The sequence below is a fragment of the Ruditapes philippinarum genome, unplaced genomic scaffold (assembly GCF_026571515.1).
Source record: "Ruditapes philippinarum isolate M1 unplaced genomic scaffold, ASM2657151v2 ctg885_1_1_1_1, whole genome shotgun sequence".
In the NCBI taxonomy this organism is placed as follows: domain Eukaryota; kingdom Metazoa; phylum Mollusca; class Bivalvia; order Venerida; family Veneridae; genus Ruditapes; species Ruditapes philippinarum.
The window spans coordinates 119,352-146,715 of NW_026857915.1; the positions used below are offsets into that span (position 1 = coordinate 119,352).

The 27,364-nt window shown below is 31.3% G+C and overlaps 1 protein-coding gene across 1 annotated transcript in view; it reads left to right on the forward strand.

The window, feature by feature from the left end:
• LOC132751507 (E3 ubiquitin-protein ligase rnf213-alpha-like) overlaps positions 1–27,364 on the forward strand; it is a 66,164-nt gene that overhangs the window by 6,037 nt on the left and 32,763 nt on the right. Inside the window, exons 8-32 of the mRNA XM_060741683.1 lie at positions 381–601; positions 912–1,085; positions 1,226–1,384; positions 1,540–1,707; positions 3,336–3,585; positions 3,738–3,953; positions 4,433–4,589; positions 6,685–6,821; positions 7,519–7,593; positions 7,926–8,032; positions 8,157–8,292; positions 9,137–9,338; positions 9,631–9,868; positions 10,155–10,301; positions 10,646–10,781; positions 11,327–11,492; positions 16,043–16,211; positions 16,503–16,654; positions 16,993–17,190; positions 17,340–17,462; positions 25,052–25,172; positions 25,661–25,902; positions 26,091–26,307; positions 26,738–26,830; positions 26,965–27,159. Of these exons, the coding sequence (XP_060597666.1) occupies positions 381–601; positions 912–1,085; positions 1,226–1,384; positions 1,540–1,707; positions 3,336–3,585; positions 3,738–3,953; positions 4,433–4,589; positions 6,685–6,821; positions 7,519–7,593; positions 7,926–8,032; positions 8,157–8,292; positions 9,137–9,338; positions 9,631–9,868; positions 10,155–10,301; positions 10,646–10,781; positions 11,327–11,492; positions 16,043–16,211; positions 16,503–16,654; positions 16,993–17,190; positions 17,340–17,462; positions 25,052–25,172; positions 25,661–25,902; positions 26,091–26,307; positions 26,738–26,830; positions 26,965–27,159 (4,199 nt within the window). The remainder of the gene's footprint in view (positions 1–380; positions 602–911; positions 1,086–1,225; positions 1,385–1,539; positions 1,708–3,335; positions 3,586–3,737; positions 3,954–4,432; positions 4,590–6,684; positions 6,822–7,518; positions 7,594–7,925; positions 8,033–8,156; positions 8,293–9,136; positions 9,339–9,630; positions 9,869–10,154; positions 10,302–10,645; positions 10,782–11,326; positions 11,493–16,042; positions 16,212–16,502; positions 16,655–16,992; positions 17,191–17,339; positions 17,463–25,051; positions 25,173–25,660; positions 25,903–26,090; positions 26,308–26,737; positions 26,831–26,964; positions 27,160–27,364) is intronic.

A 27,364-nucleotide genomic window follows, 5' to 3' on the forward strand; every position in this document is an offset into this window, starting at 1 on the left:
ATAATATTTAACTATTAATTAAAATTATTAAATATTCTTCTTGGTTCTTCTTGCTTTTTTTTAGATATGAAAGATTGATCATGATAAAGAATTAACAACAGACATTCTCATTATTCTATATATGTTTCTTTCTTACTTTAACTGAAGTACTTAAATTTGACAACTTATTTTTTCACATAGACCGTATATAGGTTTGCCACAAGTATTACTCAGGTAATCTTTAAAGACGAAAAAAAAATAGTTTACAATTTATTGGGTAACTTATGTATTTATTGATATCAAGTTTCAACATTTTCTAACTTAAGAAATAAAATAGATATTATCATCTTGAACTAGCAATATAGTGAAATACATTTTGTTATTTTTGCCTACTTTAATAGCTGGGCTTAAAGAATTTCAAGTGTTTGTTGAACTTGCATTCATTGCAATTGGAGATGATCCGTTCAATATAGGAAAGGTCCAAACCCTACATTCTGCAGTGAATGGATATGCACCCCTGATTTTTGATCTACCAAGCAGATGTGATTTTGAAGACCTTCTAGATTTGTGCAAAATTGTATGGAGAAACCTAGAGGCAAATTCCAAACTTCCAAAGCAATTAGTAAGTGTTTTAGATAACAGTTATAGAGTTTGAAAGTTTCGCTCATTTACCACTTCGATTATACTACCTATGAAGAATATTTTGTCAAAATATTCTTGGTATCGTTGTAATGACAATATTACGTTAAAATGCAAATACACACTACTGTTTGAAAGTAAAAAATACATGTATATTAGTTTCGTAATATATTCACACATACTCGCTTTTAAACAAAATCTACCTTTTTATTAGATGTTTTATTGTTGTTACTTTGTTATTGCTGTTTTAATTGTATTCTTTCTTTACCAGTCGTATTTTGGTGTATTTAAAGGCTGACACTGAGAGTCAGATTGAATGGCTGAAAGAAATTAAGAATGCTCATGGATCTGTAGAAGTTACATGTATGATGCAGACCGATGCTATTAACTCTGATGGAACAATAATTATCGGAAGGCATACTACGAGAAAAGATATTAAATTGGAAACCCTGGATAGTGGTTTTTTGGTAATCGCTTAATTGTTTTCAACCGTATCCAACACAGATATAACTTATGATAATATATGTTTACACATTGCATAAGTTTAATTGATTATGTCTTCGTTAAATAATTGTTATAACTCATTTGCAATGTATATCCATTTCAGAAAGTCGAAGACACAATAAAACTTACTGTTCCAGGGGTGACAGGAATTAGGAAGTTCCGAGAGTACACTTTTGCTCAACTTCAAGATCTTCAAAGTAGGCTGATGTTAGTTGCTGGAAAAGCGGAAAAGGGCATTGAAAATGTAGAACGATTTACAATGGTATGTACCCCATAGGTGCTCTGGGTGAACAATAAAAGTAATTTTACAATACGTTTATAGATTTGATTTTTGTTTACAAAGGAAATTCCATTCTTTCCGGAAATGATATTTTATAATCTTATTGTTGGTATGTATATCATGTTTTCATTTAACAGATACTTGACAGTATCACACGACTCAGCAATGTGTTTATAAAACTATACGGCTCGGGCTGTGTTTTATTCAAAGAATGGTCTGTGAGATTCATATGTGACCCTGACCCAACTCGACCGGTTTGTGTTTCCATGGAGTTTGCAAACGGTAGTGAAGTTTCTCAACTGAAGGTATATTTCATTTTTATGAATTTATGATTTAGAAATGTTCCAATAAATATGCAACTCCAACTCTAACACGCTCCAATCAAGCTTCATATTATAATCGGGTGAATTTTAAAACACACATTCACGGCATAAAAATGGAATGTTTAACGCCATTTAACTTCAAATATGTCGTCAATAAACAAAATAACTTCTATGCTCAAATTAAGTCTTATATTAATTCATAAGTTGCCCTGCTATGCATAGATCGCTGGCCTGTCTAATCTTAATAACCAGATGAGTAGGCACAATAAGAATTTCAACACAGCATTACAAAATGTTTGTGCTTAAATCTATTTTTATTCAAATTAAAGGTCAGGGTAAGCATACGTACATCTAAGTAGATGTCAAGTTTTCTTGCGCATTACTACAGTATGCTAATAGTTCAAATGCTTTGTGATTAATTATTCAGGTCCACCGGCCTTCGTTATTATAAAAATGCACATTTTAATTAAAACCCTGCATTATTCGCATTATTCTATGATATTCTCAAAAGTGAAAATGGCAAAGCATTGTTTTAGATATAACTCTTAAATTTTCTTTTTTTTGACTTAGAGAATTTGGAGAAAATATGAATAAGTTTAAGAAAAGTCCATCGTAAAATATTATTTCATCCGTATCTGTGATTTTAGGACGTCCATGGCCGAGTGTAAAAGGGAGACACAGGCAAAATTTTCATTTCTTCGTTTTGATTTTTTCATTCGTCTTTATGTAAATATCCTCAAAATAAATAAACTAGGTAGTCATAGGAACAAAACTTTTCTCCTTATAAAGAATAAAATGCTGGTTTCCTAACTTGACCCGCGTTGGTCAGGTTAGAGCGTTAAGATCCACAGTGAACTATGGAAACGTTAAAGAACATATCAAATGAATGACTTAGACTTGTTACAATCATCCAATATCCACAAAATCTGTTATTGTAGCTTCCAGGGTTTATTCAAGTCACATGGCTTGTTTTAAATCTTTTCGGTGATTCTGTCGGCGTCTAAATTTCGTTCAATACATCTAGATATATTTACGCTTCAAACCCAAAATAAATAGAATTTATACAGAATTTCATGCTGGGACTGGAAAATGTCATTTTAGCGTGATTTGAGTGCATTAAATCATTTTGATAGTTTTGTCATTTATTTGCCTAAGTATCCATCGCCGTTTGCTGTAGGTTTGAATCCCGACAGGGACTATGGATTCTCTCATGTGAGGAAGCTATCCAGCTAGTTTACGGAACATCGCTGGTTCTACCTGAGGCCTTTCTAAACCTGCTCGTTCAGACATTTAGCGTCAAAATGACGGAGCATTTGGACATAAATAACTTAAATATAACAGAATGCGTTGACAGAATATTTCAAAGGAGTCTTGAAATTATGAATAAAGATGTGTTACTTTGGTTATTCAAAACCACAAGGAACATGTGTTTAGCATAATTTCACGTTTCTTAAAGTGTAGACCACATTTCACGAGAGTATTACTTTAATGGAATGTGCTATCTTTTATATTCTAGAGTACGTAATACTAAGTAACTTCATTGAAGTAATTTTCGTTGTGTTGCGGGGAATATGAATTCAACATATTAATTAATTATATAATTTTTATAGGGAAGACGCTCAGTAAATGAAGACCTGAAGGATATGATTCCAAAAATAGCAAGATTTTTGGAGTCTTGTCTGAAGGATTGGCTACAACATATAGAAGAAAAACGTGAAATATATCAAAATCTCAACTATTTTACTGTGGATCAGTTGGTTATTCTTCAAAAGGAGCTTCTGAAGTTTGGAGATGATGAACAACAACCTTCTCATTTGATTTATCCTCTTCTCTCTGCCGTAAAAGAGGACTGCACTGAAGGTTCGAGTACTAAGTGTCATTTAAATTATATACTTTAGCTGCTATCATAACCTGTTGGTAAAGTAATACACAATATATTTCCCTTTTCATTTGATAAGATCTACTTTTTTCCATTTGAAAATAACAACAAAAGTAATAAACTGTCGTTGTAGATGACGTAATTGAGGCGATGAAACAAGCAAAAGAACTATTAGACAGAAAAGAACATGATATTCATTCATTAAACAATGACAAGAATGATGAAAACGATGCTAAGAACGAGAACGAGCTAAGAATTCGATTTATGCAGAAGCTTGTTCAGGCAGGGCAAAGCGAACTGTTGGCTGAAAGAGCATTCAAACATGTTGATCCAGATGATTATTCTGAAGGTTTGGCAACCTTAAATTACTTTTCTTTTAAATTTCGTCAGATTTTGTCCGACCTTGATTATTTATAAAACTAGTTATAAATTGAAATGTTTGATTATTTATCTCCATTTTTATTGATATTTTATTTTAATTCATTAATCAAGTCTACGTCCAAAGAAAAAATGATAATGTCTTCATACCACATATCATGCAAACATTAAAAAACTGGCTTATTTGAACATCTGAAAGCAAAATGTTAACATAAAAGTATGATATTAGATAATCTAATATTTATATTGTAAATTCTTTCTTTTTTAGAAGAATTTATAAACCAATAAAGTAATTATATGTAAGCAAATGTATTCTAAGTCGTTCTATGTTTTACATTGAAATGCTAATGTCGCGATAAACATATCTATCAATGTTGTTGATATTGGGATTAGATATTCTAATGGTTACTTAAAATGGAACAACATATGTAAGATATTATTTTCATAAAGGTATTCTTTGGTGCATGGGTCATGCTGAGGATGAAGACTTAGATGAAATGGATGAATCAGGAAAAACTAAAGACAGTAAATTTATTGGCTGGAGCCAATCTGCAGTTTCAATGCAGTCCTTAATAGACAAAAGTGTATCTGCCGTTGGGCAATATAGGTACATACTATTAGTATAACTAAAATATGCATGTAATTTACAAAGTGAACAATTAAATATATCTAAAATATCCGACAATAAACGATATCCAATCCTACAATAGGTCATACAATCTCATACAATATTCAACGTGTCTTTTAGATACTGTCAATGTTAATGCTGGAAAAAATAATTGCCAAAGTTGGGGAGGTTATAAAATCTGAAATGACTTCATTTGAGTAGTCCTGAACGTGTTTGAACAATCAAACTGTCATTTAAAAATGTTCGTTTATATGAATTTATCAGATTTTCTTATATAGTAGATATAAACCATTTAAACTGTAAAAAGTATAATAATCAATACGAAAAGTATAAATAAATGTGTCGAACAAACCTATTTTATTTTGGCCTTGTTATCAAAACTTGAATGACATTGATGTCTAAAGATCATTCGTCACAAATATATAATATTATACAATTATTGACTAGTGAGCCATTGAATTTGATGTGAAATTCACCGGCAGATGACATATTGGCAGAGGCGATAGCCGAGATCAATATGACTTTCTGCCGGTGAATATCACATCATATTCAATGGCTCACTAGTCAATAATTGTTTTATTATATGAATAGGCTAAAAAATTTAAAAAAAATCACAAAAAGTACAACCTTATATACATGTACAAATTTTGCCTCGTTGAAGCGCGGGAAAAAAGACGCACGTGTTAGGCGTGCAACGACTAAGCGAACGCTGCGCATACAAAAATAATTCAAGTTTATACTCATCATTGCGGTGTAGCCTTTAAGTATAATAGTAAAGTAATGATATTTTAATCGAGAAATATGCCATAAAGAACAAAAAGCAACAATTATTTTTTAATTAACACGCGTAATTAACAGTCTACGGTGTATGATCATTGAATATGAGTCTCAATCTATTTTTAGACTGGGAAAATCCAATTCAGCCAGTGAATATGATACTACACCCAGTGAATATGATTTTATAAAAAGTTCTGTTGACTACTGTTTGGACCAATGAGATTGCAGCTATATTTAGATCATATAATAATATACAATTATTGACTGGTGAGCCATTGAATATGATGTGATATTCACCGGCAGATGACATATTGACCGAGGCGATAGCCGATGTCAATATGACTTTCTGCCGGTGAATATCACATCATATTCAATGGCTCACTAGTCAATAATTGTTTTATTATATGAATAGGCTAAGAATTAAAAAAAAATCACGAAAAAGTACATCCTTATATACATGTACAAATTTTGCCTAGTTGAAGCGCGGGAAAAAAGACGCACGTGTTAGGCGTGCATGCAACGACTAAGCGAACGCTGCGCATACAAAAGTAATTCAAGTTTATACTCATCAATGCGGTTTAGTCTTTAAAGATCCTGTATGTTTTGTGATTGATATTTTTACTGTGTGTATACCACACTTGCAAACATTTCTATATGTTTATACTTATGCAAATAAAACAATTTTCAAACATCAAAGAATATGTAAAATGTGTACTGCAAATATTTTTGCACATTATATTTAATCAATGAATTATATGCATTCAATTCTTATTGGAAATTTTGACTGATAATTTATAGAAAATTAATTTCTAATTACCTCCCTTTATTAACATGAAATGTTTAATTCGGTAATTTTTTTTTATATATAATGCTTATTGGAACTTACAATATTGACAAATCTTAATTCGACTATCATATTTATGAAATAAAACCATGAAAAAAATATGTTACAGGATCTTTAAGTATAACAGTAAAGTAATGATATTTCAATCGAGAAATATGCCATAACGAACAAAACGCAACAATTATTTTTTAATTTACACACGTTATTAACAGTCTACGGTGTATGGTCATTGAATATGAGTCTCAATCTATTTTTAGACTTGGAAAATCCAATTCAGCCAGTTAATGTGATACTACACCCAGTGAATATGATTTTATAAAAAGTTCTGTTGACTACAGTTTGGACCAATGAGATTGCAGCTATTTTAGATCATATAATAATATTAAATACGATGAAAAGCATTCATATAAATATGTATAATCTAAAATATTTTGTGAAATGTGAATATTATAGTGAAATCGGTGTAAAGTACCTGATAGAAGACTTGCAGAAACTTTGGAAAGAGTTCCTTGAATCTATAAAATCAAATGTAAAGGACTATCTTAGCATTGAACATCTTGGAATTATTCTAGAACAATTGTCATCAAATGGTAAGTGTAAAGACTTTTGTATTTTTATTTGAAAATGCTTATCAATATTTTGTAATGGTGAAGTTGAGGTAATGGTTATTTTGAAAAAAAATCCTTTGGTAGAATGCACTTTAAAATGTTAGCATTATAAAAGGGACTCCACTGAGTTTTTATTATTGACATGATGGGACTGGAAATAATTTGAAAAGATAAAATGTTCCATTTCATGTTAGTCAAGACCAATAACATGTGTACATAATTTCAGGAAATTCACTCACTCGTTTTTCCGGAATAATTTAAATTGTGAAAACCCTTTTCACTCAAATCGGACAAAAAATAGCACAACATACAATTTTCAATAAATTTCTAAATAGTATTTCTATTATTGTTTGCATATCTTTTTGTTTTAATTGCTTCAGATGATCTAAGTAAGAAATTCAATTGTAATGATTTAACGTTTTGGCCCTCATTAGAGTTACTTAAATCCCTTAAAACAAAATTTTTGCGATTGTCGTGCAATTATTTATGACGATCAACTGTTAATATATATATATATATATATATATATATATATATATATATATATATATATATATATATATATATATATATATATATAATATATATATATATATATATATACACACACACATAAGTCACCAAATGATACTTTGTTGAAGTTTTACTTAATTTTTTCTTTTTTTTGGTTTCTTTACAGATATTGGAATCAAACCTAGAGTTTTTCCTGTGGGATTTAAGGAAGGAGTTCCGAACCTTATTGTTTGTCCATCAGGTTAAATTAATATTGTTTATAGATATATGGAAATATTTTGATGTTTCAAGGGTGCAGCATCGGCTGCCAAATATCTAAGTATTGAAAACCCGTGTTCACATAAAAATTCCAATATTGGCAAGTTTGAGCCAATTAAAATATATTCTATTTATAAGCAATAAAACTATGGATATGATCAGGAATATGCAAATGATGTGTAGAGGATGGATTGGCGTAAATCTTGAAGTTAGAAGGTCTTGTCATACTAAAATCAAAAGTGTGATGTGATGAATTTCGGTAGGATATGATTTGAATCATGTCTCAATTTTATAATGTTATATATTGAATTGTAGATGATGTTCTGAATACAACTCTTTCGATTTATTTGTCGCAAAATGGACAGCCTTTACCTCGTGCAGATGAAGTATTGATGTGTAAGGCTGACACAACAAAAGAGGAGGTACAATATCTAAAGTGTTTCCAATATAATTATCCTTTTGTAATGTGTTAAATGAATTAATATAAAATCTGGATTACTTTATTTTATGATTTCAGATCTTAAATGGTATTTATTTTCTTTTAAGGTTGGTATATTCTTTAGAAGAGTATTTGCTGAGAAAGGTAACAAAATACACTGTCTGTTGAACACAGAATTGTTACCATATAACGTTTCAGAAACGGCAAAACGACAATTAGAGGAGCATTTACAACAGGCCAAATGTAAGTATAGTTATAATGTTAACATTATTTGTTTGAAAATCATCAAGTTCACTGTATGATATATCTAAATAAAAGATGATAATTGTAAAAAAAAAGTAAAAATTAAAATAAAAGGGTGATAAAAAATAACCTTAAAAATTCATAAAATTCATAAAAGCAATATAGAATTATCATTTTAATATTCTTATCAGATATATTCCTTGAAAGACAGATGTTGATAGAGGTCTACGTGATTTAGTATGAATACTTTTATCAAAATCAATATACATATGTTGTTTGTCTAAAACAATTTATTATCTGCTACATACAAAGATATGTCATATCGAAAAATGTACTTCAAACTTTTTAACAACATCAGCATATAAATTCTTTCGTGTTTAGTTTTAACATATGATATTAAATACTTTTGACATGAATTTGTATTATTAATGACCTTCCATTATGGACCAATTCACGTTCAATATTTTGTTTTGTTAGCATTTTATTGTCATGATTATGTCAGAATTTTACTTTGTTTGTATAACCAATAAGTAGTAAAGTACCTTACTAAATGATTTAAACATTGAACAGTATTGTTGATCAATGATAAAACATTGTGTTTTTGAGTGACCGGGATGGTCAGATAATATATAATTGATTTTGTACAGCATTATGTATCTAATTTTGCTAAGAAAGACATTTTTCCTAAATGTCCGATTTATTTTTTAAGACTAAGTATCAGGGTTTCTTTATACAATTATTATGATTCATTACATAAATGACGGAGTTACATTTAAATTGCTATATATGGGATGGGAAATACCTGCAATGGCCAGTTTCTCAATATCATAGTTAATGTTTTTAGGTGGATCACTTCGACTTTTTGTGATTTGTGAATCAGACAGCAAGCATCGAACAAGCACTCTGGTGTCATTCTTGCATAAATACAAGAGACAACCGCCGATATTTGATTTTGATAGATTAAGATCTTTGATGAGGTTAAAGCTTGCAGTTGAAAAATCTGAGGACAGCATAGTTACACCAGCGGCTTATGCAGATCATGAAAGGTACACTGTTGCTTCTGATATAAGTTTAAATATGGGCACTACATAGTTATATGTATTTTTTTGGAATAAACAGAATATTTGTATATATTTTAGCAAACATATTTATCGCAAAAGTGCTAAATATTGAACCTTACAATAAATGGCACAAACGTTCATGTAGTAAATGCTTAACATTCTCAAAGCTTGATAACTTATTAATTCACACATATTATAAATGTGTATATTACATGTATATGTAAATGAAACAATTCTAGTGTGAACTATATAAAGTGAATTGTTATAATTTTATCAGATCATCTGTGCGTGTCATAAAATCATGGCGTCCAGGTGTAGGAAAAACACTTTTTATGAACAGAAAAGGACAGACATTGAAAATACTGAACTCTGCTGATGTAAACACTGAAATAATAACCATTCCGCTTCAAGAGAAAGAGATAGACATTCACTATGTTATTGAACGACTTTTCAATCGATCGATTTATCCTAAAGAGCTAGCAGCAAGATTATTCCATATAGATATATCTAATGAGGTTTGTTCTTTACTTTTAATGCAGCAGTTGCTAGCACTATTTTCACTGCATATAAACACGAAAAAAAAATCGAGTAGTAAGGAACGTTACGTAGATTTAGTCTATTATACATTGGTTTAATTTGTACCGGTTTTGTACATTCTTGATATACACTGTAATATATAGGGTATCGGAAATTTTTAATATAACAATCAATATTAAAATGAACTTGATTAATATAAAAGGGTTCATTTTATACACTGAGAATTTTATAATACCTTGAAAACTATTTTTCTTTCTTGGGAAGGTTCAAGAAGGAGTTGACTATTTACTTTTCCATATGTTGATTCTCGGACGCTTGACAGACAGGACCGGATATGTATGGACGAAGTCGGAAAATGATCTGCACCTGATAGAAACTATGCCACTGATGATCAAAGTTGCAAACGAAAGAGTAAGTTTCTTTTATATATAATTACTTTAAAAAGAAACAAAAAAAAAAACACTTATGACAATGATACATGTCTCGTTTTTGTATTTGCAACTAAATTAGGTAAACTGTACTTTTCACTACGTATTAGTTTAGTCGACTACTTTAATCAAATTATGTAACTAAGGATATAAATATTGCACTAAATAATTCAATTCGGAACAACAATAATATGCCTTCTGCCTAATAGGTTTGGAAACTACATTGTATATTTATCGTTAAATTAAAAATGTTACCTACAATTAGGTTAAAAGCATATGTAGTTCAAGAAATTGATAATTATATGATTTTCATAATATTTAAAACAGGGGGATAAACACAAATGTGCCCATCAAATGTTAAGCATTCTCCCCGATTTAACATGTAGATCACCTGAGGAATGTTTACGTGCATATACGGAAAATAAACTGAAAGGTGAAGTGTCTACAAAATCTGCAGTTAATGGTATGAAAATAGTTTATTTTATTACTGCTATTCATTCTGTTGTAGAGACAATAAATATGATGCATGAACAAATCAATTTAGTTTAGTGCGATATTAACCAAACTTATGGTTACTAGTATTAGCTTGTAAAATTTCCTATATATATGAAATGACAGATAATAAAAGTAATCATAAAGTAATATGTCATTTACTTTGAGAATTAGATTATTTAGATTTGGTTCATGTTTGAATGACAGGTATGGTGAGAGCAAAAGCTACATATTTTAATGCTTTTAAATAAACTGTTTTAATATGATGGAGACCAAAATTTGCTTCTTTGGATATAACTTAAAATCATAAACCTAAAAGAACGCCAAAAACGGCAAAATGTGAAACATAGCATGCTTGGTTCGATTAAGCCAGTTAATGGACGGCAATGGCAAATACAGTCCACTAGCATAAAATTCATTAGTAAAATATGTATACAAGCAAATGGTGATATTGTCAATTTACCTATTCAGATTGATTAGTTTTGATTTCTTTTTAATTCGTACGTTTAATTTCAGGTCAGAATGTTTCGGATCAACTCTTCGACAAGGAAGAGTTTGGCAATGAAGTATTTCAAACACCATTTCAGTATCTCATTCGGCTTGAAGAAAACAAAGCTTTTGAAGATATTCACCCTGATAAGACGGAAGGAAGTCCGGAGTCATGTTTGCGCATACTTCTCAGGTATAAGAAATTTGTTTTAACTGACTTGTATTACTTTAAAGATATTTGTTGAAAAGAATTGTACAGGGAAATGCTTTTTAAAAACAACAAAATTTGACTGACAGGTATAATAAACAGTGTTAGGATCCTATAACACAATTTTTGTTATGGTTTTATAACCGTCATATGAACACATCTGCGGATATTTCTAAATTCAAAATTCACCAGTTTCGTGTTAAATGTTGAATTCTGCTTAAGCCGGTGCTAGGGGGCGTGGACGGTAACTTGCACTTTCCAGTACCGTCCATGAACAAACTCAATCAAACCGAGTCTGCAACATTTTCAATTATGTCGTGTTGGCCTTTCTTTAGGGATTCTGTTTTTTTCTATTTTATTGTCACATCCGTGTTATTTGTGCCTTGTGGCGGTTGTAAAATGTCTGCCCGTACACTTAATCAATGATGTTATATTTTCGATCCTTGAAGATCGTTGAGCACGGCATTGTTGTTGTGTAAACATGTTATATGGTACTTTAAGTTTTTTTCTTTTTGGCCATTTTCAACTCGTGTGGTTCCAGTATTCCGACTTGAATACTGTATAATCACCCTTAGGATATGTTACCTGCTTTTTAAATTTGTCTTTTAAAGTCTAATCTGTGATATGCAGGGTTCATAACCTCAGATCCCCTTTCAAAATTTTATTTTATTTAGTTCCGCCCATTGTTTTCCAGTTTAGGGCAAAAGCATTCTTTTACTTGGGGACCATACGCCCATTTTCATGGAATGGTACTACTGTGCCACATTGAAGGTTCCATGATAACCGTCGTATGAACACATCTGCGGATGTTTCTAAATTCAAATATTCACCAGTTGAATTCACGTGTTAAATGTTGAATTCTGCTTAAGCCGGTGCTAGGAGGCGTGGACGGTAACTTGCACTTTCCAGTACCGTCCATGAACAAACTCAATCAAACCGAGTCTGCAACATTTTCAATTATGTCGTGTTGGGCTTTCTTTAGGGATTCTGTTTTTCTCTATTTTATATCATAAATTTAATGATCAAATTAGGTTTTATCAATTTTGTAAGTTCCAAAAAGCATTATATATACAGACATTACCGAAATTATCATTTCATGTAAATAAAGGGAGGTAATAAAAAAATATTTCCTATAATATCTAAGTCAAATTTTTCAATAAGAAATGAATGCATATAGTTTAATGATTACATGTAATATGTACAAATATTTGCAGTACATAATATACATATTCTTCGATGTTTGAAAATTGTTTTATAACCATAATTATATACATATAAATAATTTCACTTAAGTGTGGTATACAACCTCAATTACAACATACAGGATCTTATAAATGTGTCAGAAATTATTGTTCTGGTAGGTCCTAATGCTAGTTTTAGAACAGTGACAAGAGTTTTATAATATTCTTTGAAAGACCAGATCAGATTTCGTGGATTAGTTAGACAGATGACATAATAAACACTATTTTGTTAAGTGATATATGCCACTTACACTAATATTGACCAGTCAATGTTCTGATACTAGAATAAAATTCATTTGTGTTTGATAGAATATATAATGGGATCATTAATATCACGCCTTAAACATGTATGACAATAATTTGTAGAAACCTAAGAGTTAGGACGAGGAGATTGTAATATTATTAACTATTTAGTTCTTTGTTTTAACACCTCATACTGTAATGGAAATGTTAAAAGCATTGCTTAGAAAGTTCAACTGGCATTCAATAAATGTATCCCAGAACATAACCCAGCAACAGCAGACTAATGGCAAGGAGACAAACAGGATACACAAAGGACAAACAAAAAAGCAGAGGGCACAAGGAAGAGCGAAATTCTAACAGTTGTGCTCATGTAGATACATATAAAAGTAAATCAAAAGATCATAACAAAAGTACCCATGTCTTAAAAAAACAGAGCATCAAGACTACAAGGGTCCGACGAGGCAATGCAGAAGACAATGCAGAAGACAAAATTTATACAATAAGTCCCAATGGTTTTAAGAACTCTATATCATAGTTTCCCGCTTGATCCGTCAGATGTATTCAAAAGAGGAAAGCGTAGTGTCCCACTGTAAAAGCATGCGGTATGTCTTAAGGTAGTAGGTTATAACCTCTTGAAATATAACGTTTAATTATTTTAGGAAGGACAGCAGAAAAGCCTTATTGAATATAATCTACTAAAATACATAAGTAAGATTTTGCATCGGGTACAATCTAATTATGGATAATTTACTATACTATACACTATACCATACTGTCGTCTTTCTTATCATATACGAGGGATGTTCGAAATATATTGCTAATTTCTATCTGGAGACGTCAAATTTCAAATTAGCTCAAAGGAGTTCATTTCATGCCCTCGAAGTACTCCCCGTGGCTAGAAATGCAAAGTTCAGGCCGATGTATCCACTTCTTGAAGGCGTCACGGTACGCTGATTTGGGCACAGTTGTAAGGTACTGATGAATGGCAGATCCAAGTGCCTGTCGGGACTTTTATTTCTGCCAAGCAAGGAAGGATTTCAATTTCGGAAACAAAAAGAAATCACATGGGGCAAGGTCTGGAGAATACGGAAGGTGAGGCAAAACAGTTACTTTTTCTTTTCCAAAAAAACGCCGAAACTATTGCGGAGATATGAGCGGGGGCATTGTCATGTAGAAGACATATATGCTTAAAACCAGTGACAGGGTGTCGTTTCTTATTATACAATTTCAGTTTCTTTAAGTACCACGTCTTTGAAGTACATCCCAGTGATACTTTTGCCCTTTTTCACCGGCACTTTTATTGCGACTACTTCACCAGAGAAGAAAATTGCATACAAAACCTTCTTTGCACTCAAAGACCGTTTGGCTATTATTGGGCGTTTGCTGTGTTCAGTGGCCCAGATATTGTTGCTAACTTTTCTGATGGGCTTAAAATAATGGACCCAAGTTTCATCACCTGTGACGAATTGGCAAACTGTTTTGGTTTTATTTGGTCATATTTTGGAAACATTTGAAGCAGCTTTTTGGCCACCTTAGCCCGTTGCCTCTTTTGCTCATCGGTCAACAGATGTGGCACCCTTCTAGCAGAAATCTTTCTGACTTTCAAATGCTTCTTCAAAATAAGGTGAACCGTTGAAAGTGATATGCCTACCTCTCGTGTAATATCACGAACTATAAATCTGGCATCTCCTTCAATGATATCCTTTATTTTGGAAACGATTTCATTAAAAGATGCAGATTTTGGCCTATCTGATTTAAGTGCATTTTTGAATAACTCTACACCAGTCTCAAATTTCTTTTTCCATCGCCTAACTGTAGAGTTTAGTCATCAACTGCATCAAAGAGCAACCCAGTTTTGAGCGAGCTTTGATGTAAGCCCGTATTTCAGTTTTTTTTGTCGACGCTTCTACTAACCATTTTTACTACAGTGGACAATGACTGCGTGTATTTAAATTGCAAATTGTATGTCTTTCACTAAGTCTAACATGTACATTTATACACCGTTGTGTAAGTATTGAATTACCCTATACAGGTATGTATTGGTTTTTATCGTGCTCAATGTGGAACACGAGATAGAGGACAATAAGCAATTCTTTTCGAACAACCCTCGTAGTTTCGTATGAAAAGTTTTACTACAGACTGCAATAATATTAAATAATGTACTGTAAAATGAAGGGGTAAGACTTCAAAATTAGAAATATCAAGGTATCGAGAAGTGCTGGCGAAAGCTTCTTAACTTGTAAGGACAAAGTGAGTGAAAGTGTTTCTTGCATCTTGTAGAGCTTAAATGCATATATATGTGTTTTGGGGGGTGTGTGTGGTGGGGGATATATGAAATCGGTAATAAGATTGTGACTGCTATGTTTCTCTTTCCTAAAACCGCTAAAAATCAGCATCACTGAAATTGTATTCATTTATAAATTATAGTTTATTGTCTGAAAAGAAGAGAAATTAAGAATCTTTAAAGAAGGTCCTAAAGAAGGTTTTATTGAGCCTGTTAATGGAGGGTACTGGAAAATGAATGCAACCATCCAAGACCCTTGCACCGACTGAAGCAGTATTCAATATCTAACAGAAAATGGTTAAACTATGATTTATAAATATCCACAGATGCGTTCATACGCCGGTTATCATGTGACATTCCTTGAAAGTCAAATGACCTGAAGCTTGGATATATGGAAATAAGTGTTGCCTAGTATGCTTTCACAAAAATATATTAAAAGTGGCAGATGTTGCCTCTGACCTTATAAGTTCCCAAACTCCTAGAAACGACAAGTTCTAGAGCTAAGGTTGTTTCAGTCATTTCCCTAAAGGTCTTTTCAAAGATGGTATTATTCGTGACATTTGGATAAGAACATTTCCCGCTTCATTAGTTTTGTCAAATTGTAGCCGAAAGTGAGTTCTATAACCGTCACACTGACACCTGAAAGACCTAGACGTAGGGTACGTAGCGTTTCTTAGAGTTGATCAATAACTATAATTTTGTACTTAGTATATGCCTGCAATGAATTGAGTAATTCTATAATGTTCATTATTTCTTTAAATTTAAAGATATTGTGGAGTGCACGATCCCTCATGGGCAGAACTGCGCCATTTTGTTTGGTTTCTTAACACGCAACTGAACGATTTTCGAGCCAATATATTTTTGGGTCAAGCTGCTGCTGACTTACTTCCTGGCTTCTCAAAATTCACATTAAAATTCCTTATTCAAATGTCAAAGGTAAGCTGTACATATCTTATTCCCGAAAATGAATTAAAGAAATAATTTTAAGAAAACAAAATATTTATGAACAATGATAACTCTGTAGTGATGTCACTCCTTTATATTATTTTTATTATTGTACTTTTTTCTTAATATAGATATGTGTTTCGATTTCATAAATGACTTTTTCTTTCTATTGTAAGGGTTTGGGAATAATTTATTATATTCATAACTTAAGATATTCATTGCAACCTTTCGTTTGGTAACACTCGACAAATATTTAAAGATTTCAATGTCTCATATTAATAGGATTTCTCCACAAGATCACTCAAGATCAGCGAAGAATCGCCTGGATTGATAATACAAACGCTTCAACCCATCGACAAAAAAATTGAAACAAATCCTGGGGAGGACGAGGATATAGTACAACTTTATCAAATGAGGAGAACATGGGAAAGCAGGTACTATACTTGAATAAGTTTTTTCTATCTTTAATATAGCAACAGCAATCACTATGTGTAATGATTCGTACTCGATTGAAAATAGCATTTCTGATTTTGATTACCAATGGGGCGTGTTTATGTTGCATTATATCATACATAATGAATTGATTATGTCAAACTTATTCTGCATTTTTTTGTCTTTTGAGGGACATCCAAATCTTAGAATATATACAAGACATGCTAGAAATAATTAAATGACGAATGCTATGTTACAATGCAGATTAATCAAAGCTTTTTTAAACAAACAAATATTCAATTGTCTATCCTTACGTGGATTGTATTTGTATTTATTTCAGTCCACATCCATATATATTTTTCAACGCAGATAGAATGTCACTGACGTTCTTGGGGTTCAATATTGAAAAGAGGACAGGAAATTTAATAGATCATCAGACAGGACGAATACTAGAGAGGGGAATGATGAAAAGGGATTTATTTAACGCTCTTGTCAATAACAATGTCCCATTGCAAGAAAATTTTGACATGTTGCGGAGGTATAAGAATATTGTCACGTAAATTCTTTATTTATTTTTAAAACACATTTCGAAGGATATTTTCATATAATTGAAGGAGATTCATTTGAAAATAGTTTATATGATATAAGGTAAGTATCAATAAATTATCTTCTTTCCATTCTATATAGGATGGAAAAAATTGCAAGATTAAGGAGCATTATGGGAATCGAGTCAAATGATGATCCAGATGATTCTTACGAGTTAACAACGGACAATGTTAAAAAGATGATGGCCATTTACATGAGATTCATGTAAGACTTTCATTTAATTTATTGATTAAGACTCATAGTGCCTAGTATGACAATGGCCTTAAATATGTATGTGTCACCCACCAGTCACCTACTTGTTTACCGAATAGGACTTTAGATTAGCCGTCTTTGTTTCTTAAGGTATTAACTTCAAGCTTCAAATATCAGTTTCTGGTCATCAACGTAATCATATGTGAAAAGGTTCACGCCTCAAAATTATCAGAATAATAAAAAATCTAAATTTTCATAATTTTTTTTCACGTCTTGGTTTCAAAATGTAATTACTTCAAACTTCAAGTATTTGTCTCTTTTTATCACTTACCTCATGTGTGAGAAAATTTAATACCCTAGTTTGAATATTTCCATAATTATGTTTCCCGTGAACTTCATTGTTTTCTAGAAATTATTACTTTTTACCCGAATTTCTTAAAGGATTTCCTTTAAACGTTAAGCCATCAAATCATAACAAAATGACAAGATATTGAAATCTATCCTCCATATATCCAAATTTTTCTTTTTTCTTTTTTCATTCTTTAACCTTCTTATTATTAACAAATTTAAAATATATGTTCATTATCGATACCTAAAATCATATGTGATTATATTATCAGTCTAGCGTCTTGGTTTCTATGATTATTTTCATTTTGTACTGTGTAATGTATTTTAAAATTGTGATATATATATATTTTCTTTACTATAAATGATATATTTAAACGTATTTTTCCACTTTTTTCTTGTTACTATAAATGGTGTCTAAATAGTTTTAAACTTAAAATAGTTATTCTTTTTTCAACATTCACATTTGTTGACATGAGTTATCTGCTGTTTAGTTTAAGAATTTTGCTTTAAAAATGTAATATTCAGGTAACAACAACGGATGTTAAAAATTTACCCTCAGAGTGTCTATCATTCCATCTGTCTGTCCGTCCCTAAAATCTGTTTCCTGGGTTTACTTTTAAAGAGCTTGGAACTTTTCCATCAAATTTACTTGAGAAGAGTTGAAACATTAGTTATACATATTGCGCATGCGTAGCAAGATGGCTGACATGAAAATTTAAAGTGAGAGAAAATAATTTAAAATCGGATTTATGGTGATATATGGAAATTGTTTTTAATAATTTTGATGACAATCTGACTGGAAATATAGTAACTGTGCTGGTTGTGCTGGCTGATATATATATCGTTATATAGAAAACGGGATTTATTGTGTTTCTTGGATATAGCATTACATTTTGGGCGTAAATTAGATTTGATTGAAAACTCTATAGAATTATATGGTTAGTGCGTTGCTGTTTATATGATATAATGTTTATATGATGGAGACGAGAACTAGTACACCCTTATCACATACATATAACGTACCGGTACATAATAGGTTTTAGTGAGTTTCAACAACAATGGGCGAATTGCGATCAGAGCACCAATTGGGGCAAAATGGACAATCTGGATCCCATAAAACCCGAGCAAATAGACCATTTTCCTTCGCTAAATTCGGACGATAAATTATTGCGAATATTTCAACAACTGGGAAAACTTGACGATTATATAGACTCGAATTTACAAAATTTTGTCCTCGAATTTTTCAGAACAACATCTCAGCTTGATCAAGTTGAAAGACGGCTTAACCTTCATTTAGAGTTTACAAAACTACAATTATATCACAGTATTGACGATAATGCCCGTAGCCGGAGGAGACAATTTAATTTTCTACGGATTAGCAGACATGCGAAATGAGAATTGCCTTGAAGTGTTAACGGAGTTTTTTGTCTGACTGGCTTGACATTGATCTCGAGAGAATGTATATTCAACAAGTTCACCGTCTCGGGTCATTGGGGTCGCGACAGTGCGAGGTCAAGATGGAGTAACGCGTAGACCCGATTATTGCGTGTTTTCGGGATTTTATCCGGACACTGACATTGATAATGAAAAGAGTCAATTGGTTATCTGGATCCCGTTACGGGATCGATAGGGACTACCCTAAAGAGATTGCTATTGCCAGAAATCGTCTTTACAAATAACATGAAGTCCAAACTATGAGCACTCCGAGAAATGTAAAATAGCGTGTCCGGCAAAGTTGAATTGTCAAGGGTAAAGTAGTGCGTGATGAATTTCCTGACTGGCACGCGGTACTGAACAGAAACCGAATTGACATTATAAATGACTTGTTTGCCAAGAAAGATATTTACTTACAATCTACAGTGATAGACGACAGGGCTGACACGCATAATTGTACAACACTCCGTCACGCAAGAAACCCACCGCTCCGCATGAAATAGGCGTATCCCATAAACATCCAGAAAAAAACATGATTACTCGGTTAACAATGGACCCCAATTTACTATGAACCAACAAATTAACCCACGGCCGCTCACGCTAACTATGGAAAATTTGTTTATAGTGATACTCCCGTTGATCCTGTAACCCCTGAGAACGATGCCGCGCCGTGAAGGGTTCCCCCTACAAGAGCGAATCATGTGTCCCGTAACCATTCAAGCTCGTCATTTTTCATGGGGATTTTCCCCCACTTTCGAAAGAATCACAGAGTAATAGTGCAGCGCGTACACAGTGTTAAAGAAAGATCTTCAACTTAGGACGCACGGGGAGAGACATGTTGAGTCATTGAACTTTGTGCTACTAAATTATTCAGGATTAGTGACTAAAAAACGTTAATAAAACTTGAACAACCAAGATTTAGTCGACATTTTCAAATTCAAATGATTTCATATTTTATGGTAGAGACATGGGCAAATTGTTTAATTAATTTGGAAAAATCTGGTTTAAACTATTTTTCTGTACATAGAAAAGAAAGAAATATTAATGCAAAAAGAGACTCTGGTGTATATGTTGCTATATTAAACAGAAAATATTTAATTACGTAGAACTACATAAAACAGACGGGGATGATATATTTTTTATGGCTAAAATTTTCACGTAATCTTTTTGAATCTGATCATGACTTGTTTTATTTGCTTATGCTATGTTTTACCTCAGGGAAGTAGTAGAGAAACATTTTAATAGAAATCCCTGTTTTTGATAGAATTATGAGTGAATTGTCAAAGCTGTCAGCATGAGTTTTGGTGATAATTGCAATTTTCTCGTGCTTGGAGCATGAACAGTCGAGTTGGGTCTTTAAAAGATTTTGTAGAACATGACGATGTTGATCGGTATTTTCTGAATTATTGCTTGATGATTATATAACTTGAGTTTAAAATGGATAGGTTGACAACCGATACCGGCGTTAATAGAAATGGGCGTCTTTTAATTGATTTTTGTAAAGCTAGTGGCCTGAGCATAATGAACGGTAGAATATGTGGCGTAAAAGGCGTGTGTACATATAACGGACAATCAGCGAGGAGATTTATTAGATTATGTTATTGTAAATACAATCAGTTATGAAACATTTTCAGTAAGTTTTATGTTGGATTACCTAAAACCTACCCATTTTTCAGATATCATTGTACGTAAATTTCTCTTTTGAAGGATAAATAATGTATAAATAATTTTTGAGTGGCAGAGGAAGAAAGCACATATGCAGATAAAGTGTCATTTAAAATACAAATGGAATAAATCTAAGTTAAATATTTATAAAAGAAAGTCTTCAGTCTGAAACTTTTGTTGAATCTATTAACAGGCTTGTTACGGAGTTAGAAAATAATGATACTTCTTCTGGTTTAGATAGTAGTCTTAACTCTTTCTCTCAGGTCATGCATACTGTTTGTTCACCTTTTTATTTGGCAGAAACGTTTTGAAACGAAAAAAAAGCAAGACAAATAAAAATGCATGGTATGGCGTAGAATGTAAAACTGCAAAAATGATTTTTTATGTCTGTCAAAACAGATTTAAATATAAATGAATCTGATGAAAATTTAGTAATTTGTGTGAGGCTAGGCAAAAAATTATAAAAACTTATGAAGCAAAAATATTCATCTCGAAGAAACACTGATAAACTTTTTAAATGCAAGAGTTAAAATCAAGGTATATTGGCAATGCTGAAAGATACCGTTTGTAAAAAAATGACCCCTAAACAACCAAAAAATTAGATATTGTGCTGACTATTTTAAAGCTATAAATAATTGAAGATGTTTTTTATAAAAGCTGATGAAGATGTTTTACGGTTTTTCAATGAGCATTTGTTTCTTGAATGATAATATACAAGATATTTTTGATGAATGAACATAGATATAACTGTTGATGAAATATATAGAGCTATTAAACAATTGGAAAGGGCAAATAAAGCGGCTGGACCTGATTTTATGGTGCAACGAATTATTTTTATTCATGGAGTTTGATGAATCTGTTACCATATTTGGGCATAAATTTGTTCAATGCTTGTTTGAAAATTAGGACAGTTTTCCGAATGTATGGAGTGAAGGTTTATATAGTACCCAATACATAAAGGGGGTGGTGTTTGATCAAACCATCGAACTATAAGAGGTGTTACTTTTGTTAAGTTCTCTCCAAAATTATTTACTAGAAATATTGAATACTAGATAAGATAACTGGGCTGAATCCATGGTGTTTATGTAGAGGCCCAGGCAGGTTTTCGAAAAAAATAGGGTTCTGTGATAATGTTTTTTATTTAAAATGCTCTTATTTCAATTGTTTGAACAAAAATGAAAAAAGCTAATGTAGCGCTTTTGTTGATTTTAAAAAAAGGCTTTTGATTTCGTAGTTTAGAGATGTACTGTGGTAAAATTAATAAAATACGGGAGTGATGGTAAATATTCTCAAAAGTTATCCCAGCGCATTTATTTGAAAGCATTTCCCTCAAGAGTTAAAACATTTTGTAATATTAGTGAAGCCTTTTACTTGTAATTTAGGAGTTAGACAAGGTGCGAGCCCTGTTTCCCCATTTTTATTTAGCATGTATTTGAATGATCTTGAAGATGTGTTTTTTCGCTAAAGGAGTCGAGGGTATAGATATGGTATTATTTTAAGATAGTTTTTATTACTGTATGCGGACGATATAACTATTTTTCTCTAAAACGGCTGAAGGTTTACAAATGCCCTTGAACATCTTTATCTGAATATTGTGATAGTTATGGAAAGCTTACAGGTAAATTTGATAAGACAAAAGTAATGGTATTTAGAAAAATGGAGTTGTTTGCCCACGAAATTTTTAAATTTTTGTACAAAAGACCGTCTTATCGAAATTGTTTTCAAAATTTAAATACTTAGGAACATTGTTTTAGGCACAGGGGTTCATTTAGAGAAACACGATGTAAATGTTTATCAGGCCCAAGCTTTAAAAGCCCAATATACAAAATGAATAAAATATGTATTAACATTTACAGATCTTTCTGTAAAACACCATTTAGAACTTTTTGATAAGTTTGATTTTACCAATTTGTGTTATTCCTCAGAAGTTCTGGGAACTTTTTTACAAAGGTATACAGGTGAGAACGAACATTTTTGCATTTCTGTAAAACGTTAATTGGTGGTTAAGAATACCTACTCAAAATGATTTTGTATATAGTGAACAGGGCAGATTTAAAATCTAGAAGTTTTATGCAGATTATGTTCAATAATCAGATATTGGTTGAAATTGTGTAATGTCAGAAGACCAACAAGTATAACTAAACATGCATATTTAACTAATTAAAAGCAGATTGTTGAAAATAATAGTAGGAAAAATAAATTGGGTTTCGAACGTAAGATCATTATTGTCTAGAATTAGGTTTTAACAATGTATGGCAAAACCAAGGAGGTTCCGCATTGTTAAAATTTTTCTTAATGTATTTAACCAGAGAGTTAGAGACACGTGGAAACAGGAATTTAAATGCTCGAATCAGTAATTCTTCCAGAGCAACTATTTTACCATAACTTTTAATGATTTCAGTTTTAAGTATATTTTAGATATTGTGTTGATATTAAAAATTATAGAATAGCCTATGTCACGTTTAAGAATGTCTTCTCATCGTCTAGAAATAGAGCGTGGGTAGATGGAGAAAAACTCCACAGTGTACCCCTTTAAATGATAGAGTCTGTGTAGCATGTAATCAATTAGAGGACCCCCGAGTTCCATTTTGTCATTATATGTCCTATTTTTCAGGAACTCCGAACAAGATTTTTAAAAGAAATATACTGGAGGTTTCCTAGCATGTTTTAAATTTGTTCAGTTGGTTACAAGAGATAATGTACAGACTATTAAGGAAATTTAGCTATGTTTATATACCAATGCCTTCCATATTAGACAACAAGTTACAAAACAATTCTCGTGTAAAAGGTAAAAAAAATGATTAATTTAAAGTTCTATATATAATATATTTTTATGCAAATATCTTAGCCGCCATGCAAACGTACAGTAGAAATAAATTGACATTTGTATTGTACTTCTATATGTGGAATTTACGAATATTAGCTGTCATGTAATTGTATATAGATGTATTAATTGATACATTGCAATTCTTTGTGTATTATATGTATAATAGGTTAAGTAACACGATGATTATAAGGCTATAAATTTGTAAGTTTTCAAAATCATACACTGACTGGGTACTTACTTGTATCAAGTTTTGAAAGCATTATAATGTGTTCAAAGTATAGTTTAGAAGTAACATTTGTTTTGTTTTGTTTGTATAATTTCAATACTTTGTGCCATATTACTATTTGCAAATAAATTAAAACCATATAGCTTAGATTAGTAAAATGTAATACAAAAGACAAACAGTGTATGGAAGAGAATTAAAAGTATACTATGTAATAGATGGCTGACAATGTCTCTCCCGTGATTGCAAGCCTAAACATACACGAAGTTTTTTCTTATTATTATATATTTGAATGTAGAATTCTCAAAAAGTAAATAACTTGTAAATTAAATATATAATCAATGGTAACCATTATAATAATGAAAGAAAAGAAATACTTGCAGTCACGTCATCTTGCTATGTAATTAGTTATTTACTTATGCATACATGTTATTGTATATATTATGAATGCTTGTACATGACTCTTTTGAGAGTTAATTTGCAAAATAAAGATTCTTCTTCTTCTTCTTCTTCTTCTTCATATTCGTCCTGAGAAAATTGGATCTTTGACTATCTGTTGTATAAAAATAACAGGGAAACGTAACACATTACTATAATACAGTCAAATTTAGAACTTTTTAAGTTAACTTTTAGAAGTTTTAAGTTCATTCATGTCTTCCACAATAAATACTTGAATGGCCATGTCCCTTAAGAACATTGATTGGTTTCTAACCGCGTGGGAAGTTTGTATTGCTTGCAATACTATGATAATTGCTTGTTTATATAATGCTTATATGGACAAATAATCTTATAACATTTAACTATTGTAATTAAGTACAAACATTGATGACTTAACCATCTAACATCTGTTACCATGGATTGATTCTTCAGCAATTAACATATGGCTTTTTGTAAAGTTTGAGTTAATGTTTAAATGGTATATATTGTATTTAAATAGTCAGTGCGTTCATTTGCGCAATGGACACAAAGAACATTAAGATATTGTTATCAGTTTCTTTCTAAGGAATACATTCATAAATGATTGTAAAAGTACATTCTTATCTAGATGATCAAATTGGTGTTATTCTACATTTATTTAACATGCATTACGTTACCTTTTATAAGGTGTAATATACCAGTCATTATAATGGGAGAAACAGGCTGCGGCAAAACACGACTCGTAAAATTTTTGTGTGGGTTACAACAGCCAGCAGACAAGATAGTATCCAATATGGTACTGATGAAGGTAAAGAAGTATTGCTTAAACTTAATGATACATTTGCTATGTTAAACCATTCTTTATGTATTTTAATGTAAAAAGTTATTTTTGGGACAGCAGTAAAACTTTCAATATTCTAGCTATAAATTATTGCTGTTTAAGCAGCAGATGATTACAATATTTCTATTTTAACCTAAAAATTATGCTTTAATATTGTACTTTTTATATTATACATTTAGACATTAATTACTTGTCTTATTTCAGGTATGCATGATATGCACTTTTCCTTAATATATGGTATACCTAAAATGCACGAAATCTAATTGATTGTTTTTTACTGACTGATATTTTAACACAAATTAATTTTTTGTTATTACTTTAAAAAGTAAAAATCCATTTTTACTTCGATATTTTGAAAATGTCTTAATGTGGCAATAGTCAGAAGTTAACTTTGACTTTGCATAAGAATTCTTAGATTAAGCAACTAGAGTTGTACTTATCATGTCTGCATTCAGATTCACGGAGGAACAACAAACACAGATATAATAAGAAGTGTTCAGAAAGCGGAGACTTTGGCGACGGAAAATCAGAAAAAGTATGGCAAACACATGTACACTGTATTGTTCCTAGACGAGGCTAACTCAACTGAGGCTATTGGACTCATAAAAGAGCTCTTATGCGACAAATCAATTCATGGAGTTTCGATAAAGCACTTGAAAAACTTGAAAATTGTAGCGGCTTGTAACCCCTATAGAAAGTATGTGCAAATAACACTTTTTAACAAATTTAAATGACACATACCATAATACATATCTGTTCAGCCTTTCGTTTATTAATTTCTTTATAAATACAAAAAAGAGAAAATTTTATTAAATAAACGAGAATAAAAATATCAAATTTAAAAAGTTTTTAAATGACAATATTGTTACATTCAACGCATTGCAGACACTCGGAAAAGCTTATCAAAAAGTTAGAGCAGGCAGGACTTGGTTACCATGTGGATGCTGATGAAACAACAGACAGAATAGGCCGTGTACCAATGAGACGTCTTGTTTATAGAGTCCAGCCTCTACCACAAAGTTTACTGCCACTAGTGTGGGACTTTGGTCAGTTGAACACAGAAGTCGAAGACCTTTATATTAGACAAATGGTCAGGAGATATGTAAGTTATTTGATCCAATAACTTAAGAAAGTTTCTTTGCATATTCTGCTTCAGTAAGTTGCTTGTTTTTTATTGTAAAGTCAAACAACTGAAAATTTTAAATATGTATTTACTTGTCCTTTTTTAATTTAACGTAAATATAATTAGAAATCATTAAAAGCTTTATTAGGTAAAATTTGTTATGGTATCAAGAATGATGAGTTATTTAAAAATATTATGTTACTTCTCTTTAATTGTTATGTTTAAATTTCCATTTTATATATGATACATGTGCCTCTTTTATACCAGTAATCTCACCTGAGCTCTTGTCTTAACAACATCTGTTTTTTAGTATTCACAAATAAAATAAATACGAGTATGAAAGCTAGAATCTTTGTTATCATACGCGCAACGTAACAGATTTAACTGCAGAAATATATTTATTTGACAGGTAAATGCTGGTAGCCTACCAGATATAAGAGGATTTCAAGAAGTTATTAGTGACATACTAACAAAATCACAAGATTATATGAGAAACCAAAAGGTATCTTTTAGCACTATACATTTTACTATTCTTAGGTTCTAATAGACCGAGTGATATTTTGTCGATTTACGTAATCTTTTTGATACGTAAGCGATTTATTGTCATTGTTATTTTCTAATATATGATATTTTAAGGATGAATGTAGCTTTGTATCCCTGCGAGATGTCGAAAGAACGCTGATAGTTATGAGCTGGTTTTATCAACGAAGTCAAGGGCAAAGAACTCTTTTTAATCTAATCGACCAAAAGTTATCAGAGCAACATGACTCCACTAAAGATGAAGATGAAAATGAAGAAGATGGAGAAGAAGAAGATGTATTTCATATAGCGGTAAAAAAGTTATATATGCTCTTTTGTTACAAACACAATTAAATAAGATAGTTACATGCTTTAAACTTGATATTATAGACTACTTTTAAAGATTACTATTGTCGTAATGAATACAGCTTTGCTATAGAAATTGTGATAAATATTCTTTTTATGTAATGTGAGATAATTTTGAAAGGCAATGTTAAAAGTTTTAAGTGGTACAAAT